Source organism: Centroberyx affinis, unplaced genomic scaffold (assembly GCF_046629955.1).
Source record: "Centroberyx affinis isolate AG114_WGS23_722 - 3 ecotype Tasmania unplaced genomic scaffold, CSIRO-AGI_Caff_v1 ptg003479l_1, whole genome shotgun sequence".
NCBI lineage: Eukaryota > Metazoa > Chordata > Actinopteri > Beryciformes > Berycidae > Centroberyx > Centroberyx affinis.
Genome location: NW_027281438.1, coordinates 66,780 through 91,064, shown reverse-complemented (window position 1 = coordinate 91,064; position 24,285 = coordinate 66,780). Strand labels below are relative to the sequence as shown.

Sequence of the window (24,285 nt, the reverse complement as noted above, 5' to 3'; positions counted from 1 at the left end):
GACAGAGCTTTTACTCTGAATAATGATGCTGTAATGATTTCACTGCTGAGCTCTGAGATGGAGAACAGTCATGGACAGTTAGAGATCCTCATCTTACCTCTTAGCTTTGGTCTGGCTGTCATGTTCCCCAGACAGAGTGGTTTTAGAGGGAGGGAGCCCCTCCTCTCTCTCCTCAGACTGACTCATAGTAGAGCCAACACCTTTACACAAACACACCCAACATGCTGTTAGCTGGACTGATTCATGACAACAAGGTTTCCATCACAGGATATATCACTTCTGGTGTTGTGATCACTCCTGACTGTAAAATGGCAAATATACACTGAGTGTAGCCTAATTAACGTTTGTGACACCAAATTTGCACTACAAAAATTAACAATATACATTGTGGAATTGAAAAATAATTTCCGGTTTCTGCTGTACCTAAAAATGACATTCAGAATGGTCTTTTCTCTTTTGCATTGTTAGAAGCGAGCTCAAGGCCAGCCAGGTGTAGCTCGGGTCACCACAGCTCCAGTGAGATCAGCTGATTCAAGCCAAACTGAATCTGAGGATGATCCGTCCAGTTTGAAGTCTGCTGTGTGGCAGCATTTTGGCTTTCCAATTAATTAAGAAAGCCTAGGTAACAGGTAACATGAGCAACATGCTGCAAAAACTCCAGTTGTCACGTATATGGTTAAATGTTGTTATTGTGTCTTGGATATGTCTATAGTTGTGCAGATTTTACTGTTTTTAAAGATGTAGCCTAATGCATGGAGGATACATTTATATTGCTTTAAAATTCAATGACAGAGCGATCGTGTAGATCTAAACTCTGACTTCACACAAAATGACAGCTATAAAACAAAAAGTCTGCACTTTATTTAAAGTGGCATTTATTGTATTTTAACTTATGTAGCCTATTGTTTTATGTTGTTACAGCTGTCGTGTTTGTCTTGCTGCAGCCTTGGCCCGATCTGCCTTGAAGCGCAGGAGGTCAGGAAGTCAGTAGGCCTAGGCCTAAATATATGAAAAGATAGTTTTCACATCATTAATGAATTTCTCTAAGAAACCTAACTTCTGGTTTTTGTTAATAAATGGTCAAAATGCTACTGAAAGTCAAAGGGAATTGAAGGGTTTTCCCTCAATCCTGTAGGCACAAAGCAACACAACTAATTACTAACTACACTGTAAAAACTCATAGTGCATCCATTAACACAATGTATATAGATGTGTTTGTCAATTTCAACTTAAAAGTGCTAGTTATGAGCTTCATGACTGAAAATCATGAGTTCCCATCTTGCCACTTAAAATTATGAGTTGAAAGAACAGCTTATAAAGCGTTCACTAAACTCAACACTGTTAGTTTATTAGCAGACTTCCCAGCATGCATTGCATTCGGTTTAACTCTCCAGAAACTCTTCCTCCTTCTTTTGGTTTGAATGAAGTTACAGATAGAGACTTGTTATGTATGTATGTTTGGTGAATCATAGGTCAATTTCTGATTTAAAAAAAATAAAAATGATAAAATCTACTATCTATGAAGTAAGTTTCTCTGTGATGCACATGGCAAGTACAATCTACTACAATTAAGTGTATTGCAGCTGCAGACTATATACTGAACTGTGTAATAATCATGTGATACAAGAGGAACTGGAACTTAAACCTAGCAAACCTTGTGAAAAAATAAATAACACTGAATTTCAGTTCGTCAGTTAATGCATTCAACTTGGAAACACAAATCAGCATGACTAGACATTTGTTGATTGAACTTATTGTCTTAAGTTCACTCAGTTAGATTTTCTACATTAGAACAACTAACTAATGATCTTGGACCTAACTATTCAGTACTACGTCAGTCAACTTACAAATGTAACTTTTTTAAGTTGAAACAATAAGTTTTCTTTTACAGTGTACTATTACTTTTAGTAGACTTTCAACATAAACACCACTAACAGTAACATGTTGGAAAAACCGTTATTAGAGCGAGTTGTTTTGAAGCTAAACATCGGGTTTTCAGACAGACAAACCTTTACGGCTGAGTTGTAGACTTCCTCTATTTCTAGCAGGCGGTAACAGTCACATAAAAGATCTACTGCGATGGAGTCAGTAAAGTAAAATAGCCTACACTGTAAACTGTCATGTAAACTGCTGGTTACAATACCTTTTGTTGGAGAAAATTATCTGCGCCACACCGATTTATGAAAGTGAAACTAAATCAGAGAGAGGGAGAGAGGGGGAGGGGGGTAGCCTACGTGGAAAAATCCCACAGACTCCGGCAGTATTACGCCGCTTTTCCACTGCACGTATTTTTATTTTTAATTTTTTTTAGCACCAAAGAGCCCAAGCAAAGAAATGCATCAAAACAGAATACCTCATTGGGCAGAACATGTAGCCAGACTGTGTGTTTCTGCTCCAGGAGAGAAAGTTGTAGATGAGGTTTGGCTCTGTTGACACATTCATCACCATTTGATGATCTGAGTGATGACGATGTAGTCTGCTGTCGGTTTGGAAATTTGACTGTGTGGAATTGCCAATATTTCATTTATTATGCTTTGTGTAAAGGCAGAATTTTAGAAACTGTCCAGTTTGTCTGCTGTTCTCTCCACTGAACTCCCACATGACTAAATTAATCATTGTTTTTGTATCTGGGTTATGAGTTTACAAGTCAACTGTAGCCACATTTCTTTCTTTCTTTATCTGCAGCTTCATGAAGCCAACATTTTAAATGAAATGCAGACTAACTTTACGGCAGAGTGAAACTCTTCAGGTTACATGGAGTGTAACAAACAAGCAAACAAACAAACAAACAGCAAACAAACAAATGAGTGGAGAGATGGATAGCTTAAAAGGTGAACAAATGAACAAAAAGGCTAAATAAATAAAACACTAAATCAATTAGTTAATAAATAAATAAATAATATATGAAGAACATATAAATACAAAATGCCCAGATGTTTTACAGCCTAATTGCATTTTTTTCTACATTGTGAAAAAATGAAGACTCTGTCATCACTGATAATGTTTTGTTTGTTTCTCAGTTTATTTGCTTTTTAATTTTTTATGTTGCTGTGTTCCATAAACCAATACAATTTTATTACTTATGTTAACTATGCTTGCTTGGACACACATATTAACAACTAATTTCTCAATTCCATAAACATTAACAAAATAACATAGCTCAGTATCATGTAAGGGATTTATTCATGGGTTGGTTCAGAGAGACGCTAGTAATTAAGGTATTTTTCATGCCTTTAATGCAGATTTACAGGTTATTAATGAGTTATTTAATGGAAAGTTCCTGTCTCCCTGAATTTTTCATGAAATTAGAAAGTCAGGAGTCAAGATTAGGGTGTGTTTACGGAGGTTTCGATGGGATCTTCTCCATTAATAACTCCCTTATTTAATTTTAAATGGATTTTGCATGAATTAAGGGGTTAATTAATGTAAATGTGTTAGAGAGTTACTGCTGCTGCCTCTGATGACCGCTTGGGGGCAGCATAGACTGTTTTCTGTTTGAGGATCATTGCGTTGATTGTTTTCATCTGTGTGACCAAAGACCAAGGAGATGGTGGTGGATTATCGTAGGCCTGGGCCACGCCTGCAACCAGTCTCCATTGAGGGGGTTGATGTGGAGGTGGTCAGGACCTATAAGTACCTTGGGCTGCAGCTGGATGACAAACTGGACTGGTCAGAGAACATGGACATTCTTTACAGCAGTGGCGCTCAACCTTTTTCATATCAAGGACCCTAATTTAGAACACATTAGGGCCATGGACACCCATTTGATGAGATTTTGTCTCTCAGACCCAAATCTGAGAATATTTTCAATGTTAGATATGATTTTGCCCAGAACTCCATAACTATCTTTATTGTAGGTGGAGACATAACCAAGAAACTATGATCAAAATAGCCATTCTTCACATTCTATAATTGTTCTTGTAAATGAAATAATGAAGTTTAACAATTCATCATTTGCTGGGGACCCCCTGCGATGCCCTCAAGGACCCCTGGTGGTCCCCGGACCCCACATTGAGAACCACTGCTTTACAGGAAGGGGCGGAGCCGGCTCTACTTTTTGAGGAGGCTGGGGTCCTTTAACATCTGTAGGAAACTCCTGCGGCTGTTTTACCAGTCCGTGGTTGCCAGCTTCCTTTTCTATGCTGTGGTGTGCTGGGGAGGCAACATCAAGAAGAGAGACAAGCTGCTCAGGCCAGCTGGCATTCATTCAATTCAGCATTATTACAACAATTACAACAACAATTTACAACAATTTCACATTTGGCAGACGCTTTTATCCAAAGCGACTTACACATGAGATTTGCATACAACACAAGCAAGTTTCTAGATAGGAGAGAACAACGAGAGTAAGTGCTATAGAGCTAAGTTCTGGTCCAACAGGACATAGGTGCTACGAGGGAGTGCTACAAGGTAGTGCATAGAGTGCATCAATTTTTTTTTTTTTTTATGAAAGGAGGTATTCGCTAAAGAGCTGGGTCTTTAGCCTTTTCTTAAGGATAGAGAGGGATTCTGCGGATCAAATGGAGTTTGGCAACTCGTTCCACCACCGGGGAACCACAGAAGAGAAGAGTCTGGCTAGAGACTTAGGGCCTTGCTGAGGTGGCAGCACCAGGCGCCGCTCCATGGCAGAGCGTAGTGAGCGGGAGGGAGCGTAGACCTGAATGAGGGAGTTCAGGTAGGTCGGAGCCGTTTTGGTTATTGTTTTGTAGGCGAGCATCAAGGAATTGAACTTGATGCGGGCAGCAACTGGGAGCCAGTGGAGGGATATGAATAGCGGAGTGACATGTGCTCTTTTGGGCTGGTTGAAGACCAGACGCGCCGCCGCGTTCTGGATCATCTGCAGAGGTTTGAACGTACATGCCGGGAGCCCTGCCAGTAAGGAGTTGCAGTAGTCAAGGCGTGATATTACAAGAGCCTGTACCAGGAGTTGTGCTGCATGCTCAGACAGGTAGGGTCTGATCTTCCTGATATTGTATAGAGCAAATCGGCATGACCGAGTAACAGAAGTCACATGCTCCTTGAAGGTTAGCTGGTCATCAATCATGACACCCAAGTTTCTGGCAGACTTTGTGGGTATGAGCTCAGTTGATTCGAGCTGGATGCTGATTTGTTGTTGTATAGAGGGACTGGCTGGGATGACAAGGAGCTCAGTCTTTGACAAGTTAAGCTGAAGGTGGCGTTCCTTCATCCAAGCCGAGATGTCGGCGAGGCATGCCGATGTCCGCGCCGAGACTGTGGGGTCGTCTGGCGGGAACGACAGGAGGAGCTGGGTATCGTCAGCATATGAATGATAAGAGAAGCCATGTGAGCGGATCACTGCACCCAATGAGGTGGTGTATAATGAAAAGAGAAGGGGTCCAAGCACTGACCCTTGAGGTACCCCTGTGGACAAGTAGTGGGATTTAGACACTTCCCCTCTCCAAGACACTCTGAAGGATCTCCCTGAGAGGTAGGACTCAAACCAGCAGAGGGTAGATCCTGAGAAGCCGAGCTCAGCGAGTGTGGAGAGGAGGATTTGGTGGTTCACCGTGTCAAAGGCGGCCGATAGGTCAAGTAGCAGTAGGACAGAGGACTGACCGGCAGCTCTAGCTGATCGCAGTGTTTCTACTACAGACAAGAGCGCAGTCTCGGTAGAGTGACCGCGTTAGAAGCCAGACTGGTTGGGATCATACAGGTTGTTCTCAGAAAGGAATTCAGAGACTTGATTAAAGACCGCCCGCTCAAGTGTTTTGGAAAGAAAGGTGAGTAGTGAAACCGGCCTGTAATTATCAACCTGAGATGGGTTGAGTGTAGGTTTCTTTAGTAGCGGGGTAACCCGGGCTTGCTTAAAAGCAGTGGGGAACACACCCGCTGAGAGTGAGGAGTTGATGATGTGTGTGACTGCAGGGATAAGTGTGGGAGAGATGGCCTGCAGGAGGTTGGAGGGTATGGGGTCCAACGGACAGGTAGTGGGACGAGAGTCAAGTAGTAGTTTGGAGACTTGCTCTTCAGTGAGATGGGAAAAGGACAGGAGTGAGGTCCTGTTAGCTGGTGGCAGCAGACTGAGTTGGTCAGGCTCAGAGAACTGATTACTGATGGTAGAAACCTTATCAGTAAAGAAGGATGCAAAGAGGTCAGCCGTGAGCAAACTTGAGGGTGGAGGTGGTGGAGGTTTGAGGAGTGAGTTAAAAGCTGAAAATAATTTGCGAGCGTCCTTGGCGCTGCTGATTTTATCCTGATAGTAAGTGGTCTTGGCATTTTTTAGATGGGAGGAGAATGCCGACAAGAGAGTTTGATAGTCAGTGAGGTCAGTGGGATCACTGGATTTGCGCCATTTTCTCTCCGCTGCTCTGAGCCCCGCCCGTTGCTCTTTGATGACACCGGTGAGCCATGGGCTAGTGGGGGTTTTACGAGCAGGTTTAGATGAGAGTGGGCAGAGATTGTCTAGAGAGACAGCTAGTGAGGAGCAGAGTGTGTCTGTAGCCTCATTGACATGGAGTGAGGAGAACTCATTATGAGGGGGCATGGTAGCCGTGACCTCATCGGAGAGCCGAGCCGGTGTGAGGGACCGGAGGTTCCGTCTGAAGGAGACCATTTGCGGCGGAACGTGAGGATGTTCCGGCAAGGAAACCATGAATTGAACAAAGAAGTGGTCTGACAGATGTAGGGGAGTGACAGTCAGATTTGCCGTGGAACAGTTCTGAGTCAAAATCAGATCGAGTGTATTGCCCGCTTTGTGTGTGGGAGCGGTGGAGACCAGCATGACCATTAGCATGACCATCTACAGTACAGTATTGCAAAAGCACATTCACAACAAGTAAAAAGTAAGAATAAGAATGATTAGGCCTAATAATATTAAATTAACAATCATGACAATGTCATTATCATTAGAAGCACATAAGTTTAATGTCAACTTTTTGATTCTCCCCTCAGTCAAGTGGGTGACTGTAATATAATATAACATGATATAATTGCATTGAGAGAAGCAACAGCTATAAATAGGGAACATTAAAAAATAGGGAAAATGGTAGCAGTAAGACTATTGTCAATCACTGTGTGTGTGTGTGTGTGTGTGTGTGTGTATCAGTGATGAGTTAACATTATAGTGGGGGTTGGTCACTCACAGTGACCAATGTAATATTCTTTTACACTGGCAAAATAAAATGTTTATCACTTGGTTGGTGCTACATTTGATAAGAAATTAAATGTTGTTCTCTTTGTGTCTGCAATGGGAATGAAGTGATCTGCTATATAAAACCATTTCTGTCAACTGCAACCGTTTTCATTAGATAGCCTAAACATCACAGGTTAGAAATAGTAGTAGTCCTTTGTTTCGTCTAGCCAGCCACACACACACACACACACACACACACACACACACACCACTACCATGTATAAAAAGGATGATAAACCAAGTCTAGTTTCAAAGCAGCTGATATCAATATGGACTGATCTAATAAACCTTGTCATTGTTGAAGCGCTGATAGTTTTCTCATAAGATGCTTTCACTTGACTTGTCAGCGTCATCAGACTTATTAATATTATTATTATTCATAACCAAATTCTACAAGGTGAATACATTTTGTAATGTGTTTTACAACTTTTATGGGTTAGGGTTAGGGTTAGGGTGGACTTAAAATGAAGAGTTGAAGACATTTTGCTACCTGGATGACTGACACTCTTTAAGTCCAGTGGAGTTTACCTCTATCTATTTCGGACATCTTACTACCTGGATGCTGCTTTCGTGATCAGTTCTCCCTTGATAAAAAAAAAGAGATTTTTACTCCAATTGCAAAAAAAAATCTATAGGTTCAATACACCAAAACAGAACGGTCCAACTGCATTACCTTAGTTGGCTGAGAATACATTTTCTTGCACCTATATTTTATTTTATTTTGATCCTAAACATCAATCTGTGAATCTGAGTCTCTGACATCTTTGTTCAGCCTCTTTTCCTCTCAAGTGTTTCATTCAGATTCTCTCCAGATCCAGTTTTGTTTTTGTTTACAAATCATTCTGTTCTTATAATGGGTGAAATAATAATTAATAATTACATTTTTTTTTACATCTTTAACAGCCATGTTGTGGATGTTGTTCAGATGAAATGCTGAATGCTGAGCTCAGTCTGTAGAGATTTTTTATTGTTTTCATCAGAATCAGCTCAACTAATAAAGAAAAGCAGAACAGAGGAACCTGAAAGCAGAAACAGTCAATATTAGTGTTGGACAGTTAAAGGCTTTAACATCATTTTACTAGACTGAAAGGGGGCGGGGCCACAATCCCTTATTTGGGCTGAAAAGTGATCAAGTCAAGTTTATTTATAGAGCACATTTCATACACAAGGCAATACAATGTGCTTTACATTTAAGAATAGAAAACATAAGTACAGAGATATACTTTCAAAACACAAAGACACAAGAGAACAACAAATGTATTTATTTTAGGATAATTGTAATCTAATTATATGTTTAGCTTTGGATGACGAGATGAGAATAAAATACTGCTAAAAATAATAAGTTGCAAAAGAAAGATATTTTAACCTGTCAATCACCAACAACAGACTCGATTCTGTCTGGTTTCATTTCTCATTCATTTCATTTTCACAATAAAATGTTCACGTTCTTGTACGTGTGTGTTGTTAAAACCCTGTTCAGTTTCCCAACACACAGAATACACTCTGTTTACACTGACTGATGGATGTTTGTTTACAGTAAAGTAATCACATGAAAATACAAACATTACTATTCTCACATTAAGATGTAGGTGTGTGTGTGTGTGTGTGTGTGTGTGAGAGAGATCCTGTCCGAGTGAACTATCATTTCAGCAGCTGTCTTTGGTCAGCAGACTGAGTGTTTCTCTCTCCCTCCTCTATCTGACAAGAGACACCGAGGAACCAAACACAAACCCAAACCCAGGGTAGAGTGGTTCAGTGAATGTAGAGTGGAAGGTGTGGATGTGGCTCAGTGTGTCAGAGGAAACTCTGTAGAAGGACAGAGAGCCAGCAGGCCAGTCCAGATACACTGCTACTCTGTTAGAACCAGAGGAGGAGAGGGAAGGTATGTCTGTTCTTCTGTTATTGTGCCAGACAGAGTAACTGTTACCAAAGAACAGACTCCAGGACTTTTCATTCCCTCCAATCCAGCAGTCAGCACCCTCTCCTCTCCTTCTGATTCCTCTGTAAGTCACTCCTATAGAAACCTCTCCTTCCCTCTCGACCTCCCAGTAACAGCGACCAGTCAGACCATTTCTACACAGCAGCTGTCTCCAGTAGTCAAATCTCTCTGGGTGATCAGAATATGGCTGCTCCTCTTCCACCCTCGTCACCTTTCTGTTGTCTTCAGACAGGAAGAGCTTTCTGTGTGCTGTGTTTGGGTCCAGTGTGAGTTCACAGGCATCTGATGAGAGAACAAGACACAATACAGCAGCAGCTTCTCATCTAATACACCTGTTGTGTTTATTATCTGTTGATTTATTAACAGATTGACTGTTCATTTTTTCAGTTTCATGATGACACATTTTGTCAGCCATCTTTTTTTCACAGTAGGATTTGAATAAATAGATGTCATACATGAGCTTTCTATTTAAGTAGAAGCTGAATGTGTGCTGCTTTGTTTTCATGAATATAAAACTAAATACACACTTACACTTCCTCAGACCTGGTTTCAACCTCTGCTCTCCACCATGGTCCACACTGTGGGGTTAAATAAAGTCAGACCAGCATAATCTCTTCATAAAGGAAACAAATAACCTTCATAACCTTGAAAAGTGATTTTCTGATTTTCCATACAACATCACTCATATCCACCACATACACACACACACAAACACACACACACACCCATACACACACACACACACACACACACACACACACACAAAACAAGGTACATAGGTAGATGTTTTTTAGTATACAGCTGTGAAAATAGTGTGCATTATGAATAGCATTGTGACAATGCAGTCAAATTCTGGCAAATAGTGTAACTCTCTCAGATGCGAACAGTTGACCCAGTGATCGGCTCCATAGGCGGATTATGAGACAAACGGCCCCTGGGCACCAGTGTTGGGCGGTAACGCGTTAGGCTACTCAGTGACGCATTACAGTAATGTGATTACTTTTTTTAGTAACAGTAGTGTAAGGGATTACAATTTAATTACATTACAGTTTCTAATCCCAGTAACGCTCGGTTACTGTGTTATGTTCAAAGGTTTTTATTTTTTCAAATCCCTGTTTGGTTTTTTCTTCATATCTTCAGGACATGCAGCAGGTTTACGTCGCTACTCGCTAAAAAAGCAAAACAAAAGCTGGAGGGTGAGGGAGAGACGCAGACTTTCAGCAGCTGGAAGTTTTCCCGTTACTTTGAACTGATCTCAGTCAAGGATCAAAGAACATTATCGTCCGTTGTAAACTTTGTGTGGCAGCAAAACTCTTTCCACAGAGAAAAACACAACATCCAGTTTTTCAAAGCATTTGATACGCAACACAGCAACGTGAAACTCAGGGAAAAACAACCCGACAAGGAGCCTCCACTGCCAACGACAAACACACTCCGACTAAACAAGAGATCTGGATTTCAGAGCAGGACGCTGGTGGACAAACAGCTACTCAGCAGAAGAAGAAGTGATGGATTATTTGAGGTCAGGAGGATCTGGAATTGAGACCCTCAACCGGTTCGCAAACATCCAAAACATTTACATGAAGTACAAAACCCCGACCCCATCTAGCGCCTGTGGAGCGGCTGTTCAGTTCAGGAAGTTTGCTGCTCACCTCCAGAAGGAACAGACTGTCTGACAACAGGTGAGAGAAGCTTCTCCTTATGAGACACAATCGTTGTTTCACTTGTGAACAGCAGGCCTGGCTGTGGTCAGGAGCTGCTCTTACTAGTTTTCTCCTCAGTGTTTTAATAAAGGGGATCCGTTTTAAAGTATACGCAGAGCCAATCGCACAATATCACCTGAATCTCAACTCAGGATTTACAGCTCACAATTTACACACTCAAAGCCAACAGCATGTTAGAAAGACACCTATCTGAATATAGTTTTGGAATCTGTTTAAGTCTCTAACAACTGACTGCAAGTCATGTTGCAATTTAAACAGCAACAACAGGTAGACCTCTGAAGGCTAAACAAATCATGAAATAGTCTTACCTAACACACCCGTTAATCTAGTGAGGATGGACATAAAAGTGGAAGCCTATAAGCTTATCTTTTTTGAAAGATGATGATAACATATGTAGGATACTAGGCTATTAAAGACTGATTCAAATTCATATTCAAAACTGTTTTTTAAATGTAAAAGTGAGATGAACATAAAAAACTATTGTATGCTCTGATTGGGTATATAATATTGCTATGCCTATTATCTTTTTTTGTTATTGCACTTATGGGAGAGAAAACTAAATAAACAATTACAATGGAATTACAAGGTGCAACACATATTATTCTAGGCCTAAAACACATATTTTAAAGTGCAAAATGCCGCTGATTGCCTGCAATGCCCCAAAATCTACTGTCTGGCCACACAGCAGCTGCATGGTATATGAGTCAGTGGGCCCTACTGACAGATCAGGAGTGGAAAACAACATTTTGGGGTCTTGGTAAACCATGACTTTACATTACAAGGCCTTTGGACAATAATGCAGTGCTTTACTGCTAAAGCGCTATAGATAAACTGAGGGGAACACTGACTGTGACAGAGCCATGTTGACACCTTCAAAACTAATGTTTAGGTTATCATAGGGGGAAGTTTGGGGCTTTGGTGTTGATATAAATGACTAAGCCCTTTGACTGCAGGGCAGTAAATGTAAAGTTAGTGACAGCATCATCATGTATCAGGCTCTGGCTCAGGGGCCCCCCTGAGCTCTCGGGCCCCTGGGCCTGTGCCCGGTCGGCCCGTTCAGTAATCCATCCATGATCGGCTCTGTGGCTTCAGCTGGTTCAGTTTGACAGTTTGTCTCAGTTTGTCACAGAATCTTAGAAGTCCTTTCTGCTATTTTAGGTTTGAGCAACTGATGCTGCAAGGAGAGGAAATCGTGAAATATCTTCAAGCTGATCCATGCATTCATCTCCAGCAGAGTTTGTTGACCGTCCCCAGAGGCAGAACAAAACATGGGGAGGCAGCACTTTCTTATCACGCTACACAAAACTCCCAGATAATATTAGACATGCCCCAAAACGGGCAAAAAAAACAGCCAAAGTTCAGATTGTGTGCTCCTGCCGATTCATCAAGTGAAGCTTCAGTCTCTACATATCAAACAGACACTGCCAGCGCTAACAGCAGTTTCCCCCGATCCACTACGACCAGCTGCCGCCAGACTGAACCGCTGGATTACTGTAAAGGTTTAACAAGTCAACAAACTCTGACATTTACAACACAAAACAAGCCTGAGTTCATGTGGCGACCCTCCCACTCTCCTGGCTCGGTGTTCACCGGCTCTGGGGCTGGTGAACTCCTTGGGCTTTAAAAAGCCATCTGACCATCAGTTGCTCTCTCCCTCCTCACCTATACACCAGCTTTTGTTCTGTTCTTTACGTTTGATGTTGTTTGTTTACCCCTTAGTTTTAGTTAATAAATCATTGTTTTAACTTTTACTTTGGCGTATGTCTCCCCTCACTGTTACTCCTGTGAGCTGGGTTGTAACATATGGGGGCTCGTCCGGGATTCATATGTCCATAATGGTAATGTTTTGGGGAGTTATACGTCAGTATTTGGTTTTGTTTGACTTAGTCTGTACTATGGTTTGGATTACTGTATGTCCCCGCTGGTCATTTTTTTTTTTTTTTTTTTTCCTGTCTCATTGGTTGCCTGGTATCATTTATGTGCCAGTAGTTTTGTGTTGTTGATGAGGGGAGAGCCACCTCTGGCATCCGCCAGTGCTGGAGAGGTTTGTTGGTGGGGACCGTGATAAGTGTTTGGCCTTGGTGTATTTAGCTAGTTACTGGTTAGGTAGCTAGTGGGGAAGCTCTGTTTGAGTAGGCTGCCTGACCATTTCTGCTGGGTGCACTGTAGCCATGTCTGGTCCTCCTTTTGTTTTGTTTTTTTGTTAATTAGGTTTCTTGTGGCTCTGTGATGTGGCTGGTGTTGAGGACTGAGAAATTGTATAGGTAGGCATTGTGAGCTTTGAGAGTTTGGATACTGCTAGTGTTTCCTGAAGGCTTGGTGCAAGTTACCTGCTCTTGCTTTGTAGCATTTTGGTTTGGCGTGCAAGTGTATCTTTGTATCGTGCTGGTGTGGCCAGCACTATGCTTTGTTTGGCAACGAGTTACCTTGGGTTGTACATGGTTGTGCAGCTTTTTGGGTGGCTGCTATGTCATTGTGGTTTTGTTTGCCACCATGGCAGTAGGTTTGATTCTCATTGGTTCAAATATGGAAGTGAATTTGGAGATGAGTGTCCTACTTTGGAGCAGTTTGGTAGATGCACTAAAGCACACTTTTAGCATTTCCAAGTAATAGGACTGGGGGTTGCAGCCAATTTGGTTGAGCAGGGTACAACTGACCATCAGTTGCTCTCTCCCTCCTCACCTATACACCACATTTTGTTCTGTTCTTTCCGTTTGATGTAGTTTGTGTTGTTTACCCCTTAGTTTTAGTTAATAAATCATTGTTTTAACTTTTACTTTGGCGTATGTCTCCCCTCATTGTTACTCCTGTGAGCCGGGTTGTAACAGTTCATTTTCATGTTTTTGCTTGAATTCAGGAAAAACGTTTTTATGTACAGCATACGCCTGGAGCTCAGGCCTGTAATCGACACAAAGTCACATTTTAGCAATGTGAAAGTGAGTTTTAAAAGCCAGAAATCTCACGTGTATTCTGGTCTGTTTGTGCTATCAGACAGTGAAAGTCTCATTTCAAATCCCGCAAATGCGAAATATATTTCTTCGAGTCCAGTGGCCTTTATATTTAAAACATTGCTCTCAACGTTAAAATAGTCATTTTTCAAAATCTTGCAAATCTGACGTTTAGGAAATAATGTGCTGACCCCACAGCAGCGATGAGTCTCTCTGTGTGTTTTCTGATGGTTCGGACTTGGAACATTTCTCAGATTGTTTTCACTGAACAGCAGTCTGTTTCCACTCGTTAAGGTGAAAAGAGTCCAGAGCGATTTGAAAGCCTGACACTAAAATCCAAACTGTTGGAGCTCTTTTTGATGCCGAGACGGTTGATGCACAAACTTGTTATGTGCAGAAGAATCTTTCATACTTGAAAAGCTGTGCACTTCAACTAGGTTGTTTGTTTTTTTTTTTGTCAAAAGGTGGATTGTGTGTTTTTAGCGTGTTGGAGAAGTCTGGATGTTCTTGTGCTTCAATTTCTCTGCATTTCTTGTGCTGCAAGTTTAAAACGCCTGAACCAGGCAATCAACATTCATGTGATAACTGCAATCTAGAATTCAAATGTTGTTGAAATATTGAGCAGTAGGTGACTATCAGCTCCCTGGGTTGGGATTAATTCATTTACAATTATTTCAGTTATGAAATAGCCTTGATTGACATTTTCCAGGAGCAAAAAATTACTAAACCCAAAAAATTGCAATATATGAAGACATAATTATTAGCAATAGCAAATGAATGATTGTGAGATACAGCTAGCAATAGGGATTTCACTTTACTTTGATCAAATGAATTGACCCCAGCCTGCCGATCAATCACTCAGCTGTTGTAATTGATATTCAGTGATATCCATTAGTGTCGGTCCGGCTCAGCCTGGGACTGAAGTGTTTTGAATGTACTGTGTTTGGTGTCGTTCTGTTTCTTCTTCATGTGTCTTTATACCGCTTCAGCTCTCATGTCCGTCAGTAGCTGGGTGTCACAGGCAATCGAAATATTTATTCACAGACAAAATGTTCAATAAAAGTGATAAAAATGTATCGGCTGTCTGTATTTTGGGGGTTTGGGGCTTGCAGAGGATCATATATGGAGTCGGTGTTGTGAAGTGTGACATATGATGGACTGTACTATGTGTTACACCCCGGTCTAGGGGAAAGAGAGCGCAACATAAGGACCAGAAACAGAGAGCAAATATGAAAGGCAAAAGTGAGCAATTTATTGCTACACACAGTGAGCGTAGTTTATAGACAGTGAAGCTAGACTGCACTTATTTCCTACAGTCTATGAAGCTGGACTTCAGGTGAACCAAAGGCCAAAACAACAAACAAAACTATCTTCGCGACCAGAGTTCTATCTAAATCCCTGAGTGAACAAAAGAAACAAACAAAAAAACATTTACTATAGGCTACTCTATATTTACTATACTCTATATATGAAAAACGAAAAAATCGGTCTGTGCGATGAATGAATTTACCGCAGCTACACCCGTGTGATACAGTTTTGCGTGTGTGTGTGGAGCCGCTTGTTTGTGTGAAGTGAGGGTTTGTTTGTGTGTGTGGTGACTCGATGGTGCATCGCTATTGTACTTGGTAGTTGTAGTCTATCGTGTGATTAAAAATCATGTCCCCGGCTGCGTAGAGTCCATACATCCAACACCAATTCCCACAATTCCTAGGGAACAATCCCATAATTCCTAGTGCAGCACCCGCAGACAGTCTACAGCTTATATTGTGCGATCAGCAGTAACAAACGAGACCAGCTGACCAACACACACTGCAGCATTAAACAACTTAAACTAACTCTGAGGTGAAGAAAATAACTCGGTGCTCAGTTTCACCTCAAAAACCCAGCGCCCGCTCAGCGTCTTGGACAGCGATGGCTTTCCCCGGAGCTCGCGGTGCAGAGAGGCTGCTCTGCTGGAGACTGAACGTTAATAACAACACAGCGGAGCACTCCGCCTCCCCCTCAATTTGTTATTCTCATACAGGCAGGAGACTGTAAGATGCTTTCAAATTAATTTATTCATTAATTAATGCAGTTAACTTTTTAATAATAAAAAGGCTGCAGACCATTTATCTTAATTGCCAGTTATGTTTCATATTGTATTTCAGTGGACTAAGGACACCAGTGAATGGTTGGCACACAGTATACTGGAGCAAGAGACTGAAAATAGTGCCCCCTTTTCTATTCATTCAATCGAGAATCGGTTTTGAAACGAGAATTGATTCTGAATCGATTCGGACATCCAAGAATCGGAATCAAGTAGAATCGTGAGATTCCCAAAGATTCACACCCCTAATTTGAAGCGTAATATATTGATGTTTTGTATAGCCTACAGTTGTTATGTCCCTGCAATTTACCATTATGGGCAAATAAAGAAAATGTTTGTCTGAAAACATTTCTTGTTCAAGTTTGTATTTTGTGTGCCCTGTATGAATGAATGTCCCTTGCCAGTCACATACCTGTTTATGTGATGAACTGCACTACTTGTGGTTGTTTTTTGGTAGCAGACGTTTTATACGCGTGCTACAATTTTGTGGCCTGTGCTACAAATCTATCAACCTCTGTAGCGCCAGTGCTATGTGCAAAATAAGTTAACATACAGCCCTATAACACATTGTATGGTATAGTACAGCATGGCAGTATAGTATAGTAATGTAAAGTAATAGTATAGTATAAAATAGTACTGTGTAGTATAGTATAGTAGGGCTGCACGATTCTGGATAAAATGAGAATCTCGATTTTCTTGCTTAGAATTGAGATCACGATTCTCTCTCACGATTTTTAAGCAAAACTATTTTTAATATAATTTTTTACTGCACTCTTTTGCTTGATACAGACAGAAACAACAAAAAATATGATAATGCCTGTAATGGGACTGTCACATCAACTTTGTGGGTCAAATGGGCTTCAGACAGTACACCCACAATGTAATTAGGCTATAGACTAAATTACAGTGAAATTTAAATTTTATTAACGGAATAAACGTCTCCAATCTCCAGCTGGTTTATTCCGACATACATTTCATTATGTGCACACAGCAGCACAGCATTAAGTATAGCCTTAGTTACAGGAGTCTTTGGGAAATTACCTGGCTTCCTGAATCTTTTTTTTTCAAGTTGCGGATCAGTTTCGGGTCGTTGTTTTATGTGTATGAAAATGTGTCGGGCGGGTTCGGATGTGTCGGATCGGGTGGTCGCAGGTAAAAAAAAAACCTGACCAGCGCATCACTAATGTAAACAGTAATCTGATAACTCCTAATCTGCTGCCCTACAAACGTTAACGGTAGGTAGCATCATTACCTTCTGGTACTTAAGTAACGTTAGTGGAATTAGTTTAATTGATAACCGTGTGGCAATGCATTGGGCCTGTCAAAGATATGAGCTTATTTTTTAACAGACAAAACAGCTTAATTCAAACGCTTGATGAATCCAACACTTATAAAAACAATGGACTTACATCTCTCTTCTTCTTTTATTTAGAACACGACCTTTGAACAAGTGTTTCCCGTGTGTGTCTACTGTTTTACATTTTGTCTCTGGAGTTGTTTTCCCTTCTGCCCGCTCTGCATGTGCGCATTCTGTCACGTGGTGAAACGGTGTTGTCATCTTGTTAGGAGCGCTTGGTATGATGCAACAGATGTCCCTGATGAACATGCGACAGAATCATTGTCATTTAGAAATGAGATCACATAGAGGTATGAATCGAGATCGCGTTTTTAATACGATTAATTGTGCAGCCCTATAGTATAGTATAGTATAGTGTAGAATAGTATAGCATGGCATAGCATAATATATAGCATAACATATATAACATATATGTTTTTGCATTCTCTGAATATCTCTTTAAAGCATGGGATAGGAGGAGAAAAGTAACATATGATAGATAAATTCCTCATACTAGTGTTGTAGTCGAGACCACCTAAACCGAGACCGAGTCAAGACCAAGACCAGAGCGTATCAAGTCCGAGTCAAGACCAAGACTTTGAGGGGGCGAGACCGAGTCAAGACCAAGACCGAAGGGGGGCGAGACCGAGTCGAGACCGAGACCAGACCAATGCGAGTCCATTTTCAAGACCATGTAATCAGAGTGATGGCTCAACATTTACACAATTTCTCTGCTAAAATTCAAAAAGAAAGAAAGCATCATTTAGGAATTTAAGTAAAATACAAATGGATGTACAGTATGTACTCGGTGACAGAAGGCAATCCTTTGAAACATTGCAATTCGATTTCACTGACCTTTGGAAAGGCTCAAGACAGTGGGCAGAATGAAACAGAAGTGTTAAAACACCCTGAGCACAGAGCTTCACTAAAACATTCACAATTATTATCAGGTTATAGCTGACCCTTGCTTTTATGTCACAATGTGTAATTATTTTGATTCCTGAAATGAGAAGAAACATAAACTTACTGTCATGTATAGGCTACAAATTGTTTTTATGTTATAGTGATTTGACTTTGACCAATGTGACAACTTGCCCCGCTCTCCCCTACTCAGTCTGCCAGAGCCCCGCTGTGCAGACCAAAGTGAAACTTAAAATTCCACAATTTACTCTCCTGTGTTAGTAACGGTATAAACAGTAACCTGATAACACGTCTTCTGCTGCACTACAGACTTTAACGGTAACGTTATTACCTTGTGGAATTTAAGCCTAACATTAGTGAAATTATAATTTAACCGATAACTGTGTCGCAATGCTTTAATGCACCGCATTGAATTGAACGCGCCATGTGCCTGTATAGACTCAGTGTTTGTTCTTAGAACTGTTTTGCAAAACTCTCTGTGATTTCTGTAGGCAAATTGTACTATTCTCATTCTCTCCTCCTCAGCCACACATGGTGCTCTCTCCTCCTGTATCCTGCGTTCTCTTTCTTGGTGCAGCTCAGAGGGGGGTGAGGCAGCGTTTAATGGTTAATAAACTTTCAAACTTAAAATAAGCCAAGTTATCGGTTGCAATTTGAAGGGGAAAGTTTTATATCCAATCACAGTAAAAAATAAATCAGAGTCAGACAATGCACCGGCAGGTAACGATGTTACTGCACTTGTGGTCTCGACTGGTCTTGAAATAAAATTCCGAGTCCTCTTTGTCCGAGACCGAGTGAAGACCGAGTAAAAATGCAGTCGAGTCCGAGACGAGACCGAGACCAGCAAAATGTGGTCTTAAGACCGGTCTCGAGACCAAGACCGATCTCGAGTACTACAACACTACCTCATACTCTACTCTATATGGATTGCAAACTATTGGTTTATGAACTAGATCAAATATACAGTGTTTGGCACTAATGGATGCAGATGCAGATTTTGTCCTGTTTGGATTTGTGTATTGTGTTTTGTGCTTAGGGGGCTGTGTTTGTATGTTTGTATATTTGTTGTTTTTCCATTGTGGGATATCTCCATATCTAATAATAATAATAATAATAATAATAATAAATTTTATTTGTAGAGTGCTTTTCAGGGTACTCAAAGACACTTTACATTAGCATAATTTACCACTGACATCCCTCTGATTTGGAAAACCCTTCATGGTGAATCTAGGATGAAAGTGCTTTAAAGTGTTTGACGTGCATTTAGTGATATAAAACTAGAAATTATATATTCAATTTCATTTTCCTTTATTTCCATGATTACTATTAAATAATTCCCATTACTGTAAATGTAAATAAGAGAATGCACTTGATTTATTCAACACATTGCATAATTTATCCTGAATGTTTTTTGTGATTGAGGTTTTCTCTACTTACTCCTCTGAGACGGATATGAACTTCGTCTTCTTGTAGAGACTCTCTGTGTCCATGGGCTCTGGAAGAGTCGATTACACAAAGATTCAAATTCACCTCAAAGTCTCATGACAATTAATAATACACTCTATTACAATTTTTTAAACAAACTTACAAATTGCATTAGATACAATAAAACAACAATATATAACAATATAACAATATATAAAAGGCAATATGCCTAAACAATAAAAGTGTATATATATGTATATATGTATGTAAATGAAGAGTTAGTTCATGGATCTTCATGGAACTGGATCTTGGATATGTTTTAGAGATAATGAATGATGAACTAAAGATAATGGGGTTTTTTTCAAAATAGATATCTAGTTTTTTGGAATAAACTCTTCATATGTATAAGTATGTTCGTTATACATTTTGTAAACAGCTGCCCGGGGCCTTGCAGGACTTACTCTCTGTGTAGTACTTCCGGAAGGCCTCGTCCTTGGGGATGTCGGGGTACAGGAAGCGGAGGGGGTTCTCTGGGATGTTCTCGGCGGCCATCACCTTGTAGGTGTGGATGATGTCCGGCAGCGAGACGGCGGTCAGGTCACTCTTTGTGAACGGCTCCACTGAGGTGAAGACTGGCTTATCTAGGAGGAGAGAGATGCATGATCAGACTCTGAAGAGGAAAAGCTTTCTCGTCAGTATAATGGTGAGTTTGTCCTGTCCAGACTGCAAACACAGGGGACCCCCAGAAGGTTCCCTGAGGAACTCCTTCAAAAAGTGTTCAGCAACCCCTTTTTGAATCCCTACTTGACCAGTTATGATTTTTCCATTGAGATAACATGGAGAAAACAAAATATTAACATTATAAAAATGCTTCCATCAAGTTGAACATGCTTCATTTTAAGCCGTGCCACACATAATGTCAATGCGAAAACAGACCCTTGCTTCAACAGCAGGCAGAGCCATCGCTAACTTCCTTTTATTTTCAACGTTATCCTCCTTGTTACTTCAGGTTAGCTTTCTAACTCTGATTAGATAGTTCTCTGTTACTTGTGACGCTCAAAGCTGAACTTTGTGTTTGAGCAGGAGAAAAAAGCTCCTATCTGATCACGGCTTTATACTTTTTTTAATCCACACAAAATGTGGTCGAGGAAATGCAATTTCACACAGTCTTATTCCTCCTCCCATTGCTCACCATGCACATCGTGCTCTATCCAGGTGAAGGTGATGGCTCCCTCTCTGCTGCTCTCGCTGAACCTCAGCAGGAAAGTCCCAGGACACTTGTCACTCAGAAGCGCCTTCGCCCTCTCCTTACTGATGAAACCCATGATGGAGCTGCAGAGACAGAGAGACAGAGACTCAGATTCTGATTCTGTGGTTAAAATCCAGTTTGAACACTCCATGTCCAAGTTCACCATTCACCCTGCTGCGCTGTTCTCCATATCCATGTGGCCTTTAGACCAAATTTACAAAATAAGAGCGATACATGGATCAAACATGCATCCTAATATACAGGGTCACAATGCTGCACCACCCAAGACGGTTTGTTTGTTGTATCATTTATCATATCATCTTATTTTTAAATTTGGTCTTGGTGCGCTGGAGGACACATGAAAGTGAACTGCTGCTGCAGTAGGGTGATGTTCTGACATTCAGTGTTGATTTTAACAACAAAATCAAAGTTTTGAGTGTCTATTTTTCACATTGGTCTGTTTTAAATATAATCACAGAGGAAGTCATTGCATCAGAAACCGTTTTCGACCAAATGATTCTTGCTGCACGACAAGATTTTGAATGGTTCGGGTTCAAGATGCAAGTAAATACAAAAAAATAGCAGCAGCATCTTGAGGTCGTTCATGTTAGCGGCAACCAGACTGAGGGACTAACCCGTCGTTCCAGAGGGGAAGGAGGTGTGTTTTAATCAGGTCCAGGATGCCTTCGATCCACAACCAGAACGGGAAGCTCTTCTCGTTGATGTTCTGCTCCCAGACAAAAGATAAGTTCATGTTCACATTTTTACATAATATTTACATCTTAGGTATTTAGTTTGGCACAGACATAATAAAGCATAAGAGATAAGAGGAAAAAGTTGTTTTTCATAAAATGAATTGCTAACCCTAAACCTGCAAAGAAGAAGAAGAATAATTGAGTCAAAGAAACCTAGTGCTAAAAACATCTCACCTCCAAAGACGACCCACCTGAACTGGATAACACAATCTAAATGATCAAAACTCAGCAAAGGAAAATGTATACCAAAATGCATACCTGACAAGTCAGGAAAATAAGAATACATTAGGAAAATAAAAATAAATTAAATAACACTAGTGCAAAAAATGGCATCAAAAGACAGATTACCCCATTCATAAACTCAATGACACAAAAGTTCTTTGTGTCATTGAGTTCTTTTGAGGTGAAATGTATTGTACAAGCCCTTAGAGCAGGCCTATTCAATTGGCGGCCCCGGGCCAACTCCGGCCTGCCAATCAAGTCAGACGAGCCCGCCGATCAGTTCTGTTTACAAATAAATAAAATTTGAAACCTGAAGAAAAAAAAATAACGCGAACAACGGACATTTTTGCCACAATAAATCCTTCAAACCAGCAGAGTGCTCCTGTGTACTGTAAACCAGATCCTGTTCTACATAGTCCGGATGCACTTGTAATTGCTACCGGCGTACGCCGAAACTGGCCCAGGTCAGCGGTGCGCATAACAAGTGCAGCATTATATATTGATATGCAAATTATCGTATCATCAGTGTCACTATCAACGCTGAAGAAAAGTTGATGCCGAAAACCGTCAATTCAACAGCGACTGGACTGAGAAATATGTGTAAATAAAGACAAAGAAAAAAATAAAGAAAATTAAATTAAGCACTTAAGCTAATTACTTAAAGTATGCCTATTTATTTTCTTTTTTAAATTATGATTAGGCTACTTTTGCAATGTAGCAAAATAAAAGTTTTGAAAACGTGGTGGCGCGTTGTGTCAAGTGTACATAATGAAATGTCCGGCCCCTGGGCCCTTAGCTTTCTGACAATGTGGCCCCCTGAACAATATCATTGAATAGCCCTGCCTTAGAGGTTTCTTACCTCACCTGCATAATTTGTGGGGTTTTTTTCTTCTCGCTTTTATCATTAAAGCTACAATCCGCAATTGAGGATGAAAACGTTAGCAGTAATGATGTCAGACTCTACATCTACTGATCCTCCACCTGCAAGAAAGAAACCAAAAAGAAACTTGTGCTGAGCGTTCTGATACTGGATCAGTATCAGCTCAGCATTCGTCAAATGGACAGAACTAAATGAAAAAAACCCCACTAAAAGCTGGAAAGGGTTTTCCAGTGATGAAGAGCTAACGTTAGCTACGGTCTTGGTAGGTAGCGTCAGCATGCTAGCTAGCCAGCAAGATTTGTTTTTGCTAAAAAACAAACTGATAGACAGATATTTTTGTAATTTCTCCTGCAGAGGAAACACCAAACCAAACCAAACTGTGTTGGACTGCGACTGTTGCCCACCTTGCAGAACTTGGTCCAAGGGATTTGGGCCTCTGGGTTCCTCTGGGCTTCGGCGCCTGTAGAGATACACATTTATATTTTATATTTCACTCACTGGCCATCCTTAGTTCACAGAGGAAGATGATGCATATCTGTGATGTGGAGGCATTTGCTATAATCTCCAAGTACAATAAATGTGGACAAATGTATTTTAGTAACTTTGGTAACTCGTGAATTTGGTTGTGGTTCTAGTTCTGGTTGTAGCTCTGGTTGTGATTTGGGTTCTATTTCAGGTTCTGATTGTGGTTCTGATTGTGGTTGCAATGGTTCTGGTTGTAATTCTGGTTTTGGTTGTGGTCATTGTTATGGTTCTGGTACTGATTGTGGTTTTGGTTCTAGTGGTGGCTCTGATGGTGGTTGTGGTTGTAGTGCTGGTTCTGGTACTAGCACTCATGCTGGATGTCATGGTTCGGATGAGGTTGTGGTTCTGCTTCGTGTTTTGGTTTTAATTCTGCTTCGTGTTTTGGTTTTAATTCTGGTTGTGGTACAGGAGACACACAGGAAGTAGAAGTTAACAGCAGAGTAGAGGAGAGAAGAGAAGAAGAAAAGACAAAAGAAGAAAATAGAAGATGGAAGGCTTCAACCACGCACACAAAAACATACACTGATACAAGGATTTAGGATATATTTAAGGATCTATTTAAATGGTGATTAACTTACTTCTTTGATTTACATTGATTGTTTCATATATTTAATTGCTTTGGTAATATTGTTTTTGACATTCATGCGAGTAAAGCTGGTTAATTGAAAGATTGACTTGACTTGAAAAGAAAAGAAGAGAGAAGAAAAGAGCTATGAGAAAAGAAGAGAAGAGAAAAGATGACAAGAGAAAAGAGAAGATAAAAGAGAGGAGAACAGAAGAGAAAAGAAGGGACACAAGAAGAGAAATGAGAGAAGATGAGAGAAGAAGAGAAGAGAAGAGGAGAGAAGAGAACAGAAGAGAAGAGGAGAGAACACATTGGTGTGCAAGTAAACACACTCATTATCTGGACGAGTGTGTGTGTGTGTGTGTGTGTGTGTGTGTGTGTGTGTGTGTGTGTGTCCTCACCATGGGCTTGGTGGTCAGCATGTTGTACCAGAGGATGGAGGCTCCTGGATGATTGTAGCTCAGGTCCAGCTCTCTCAGATGGGAGGGGTTGGAGCTCAGAGCTGAGGCCAGAGAAGCACAGCCTTCCTCTGTGAGCAGACAGCCTGACAGCCTGCA

At 40.8% G+C, this 24,285-nt stretch overlaps 2 protein-coding genes across 2 annotated transcripts in view; both read right to left on the bottom strand.

Moving 5' to 3' along the window:
- Nucleotides 1–24,285, bottom strand: part of LOC139661226 (NACHT, LRR and PYD domains-containing protein 3-like) — a 91,757-nt gene that overhangs the window by 17,318 nt on the left and 50,154 nt on the right. Inside the window, exon 22 of the mRNA XM_071539635.1 lies at nucleotides 24,200–24,280. Coding sequence (XP_071395736.1) covers nucleotides 24,200–24,280 — 81 coding nt within the window. The remainder of the gene's footprint in view (nucleotides 1–24,199; nucleotides 24,281–24,285) is intronic.
- Nucleotides 8,032–23,487, bottom strand: LOC139661227 (cytolytic toxin-beta-like). The gene is made up of 8 exons (XM_071539638.1): nucleotides 23,400–23,487; nucleotides 23,043–23,098; nucleotides 21,417–21,508; nucleotides 20,725–20,864; nucleotides 19,994–20,173; nucleotides 19,545–19,602; nucleotides 9,624–9,670; nucleotides 8,032–9,374 (listed from the first exon to the last, which is right to left on the bottom strand). Exons 1-8 carry the CDS (start codon nucleotides 23,485–23,487, stop codon nucleotides 8,848–8,850), a joined length of 1,188 nt encoding a protein of 395 aa, XP_071395739.1. The 3' UTR covers nucleotides 8,032–8,847.

Coding starts and splice junctions, on each gene's coding strand:
- LOC139661227 (XM_071539638.1), bottom strand. CDS start 23,487: ATGACATCCAGCATGAGTGCTAGTACCAGAACCAGCACTACAACCACA. Junction 23,099..23,399: donor TAGAACCAAAACCACAATCA/GTACCAGAACCA, acceptor GTATCTCTACAG/GCGCCGAAGCCCAGAGGAAC. Junction 9,671..19,544: donor TTCATATCCGTCTCAGAGGA/GTAAGTAGAGAA, acceptor TTAACCCCACAG/TGTGGACCATGGTGGAGAGC.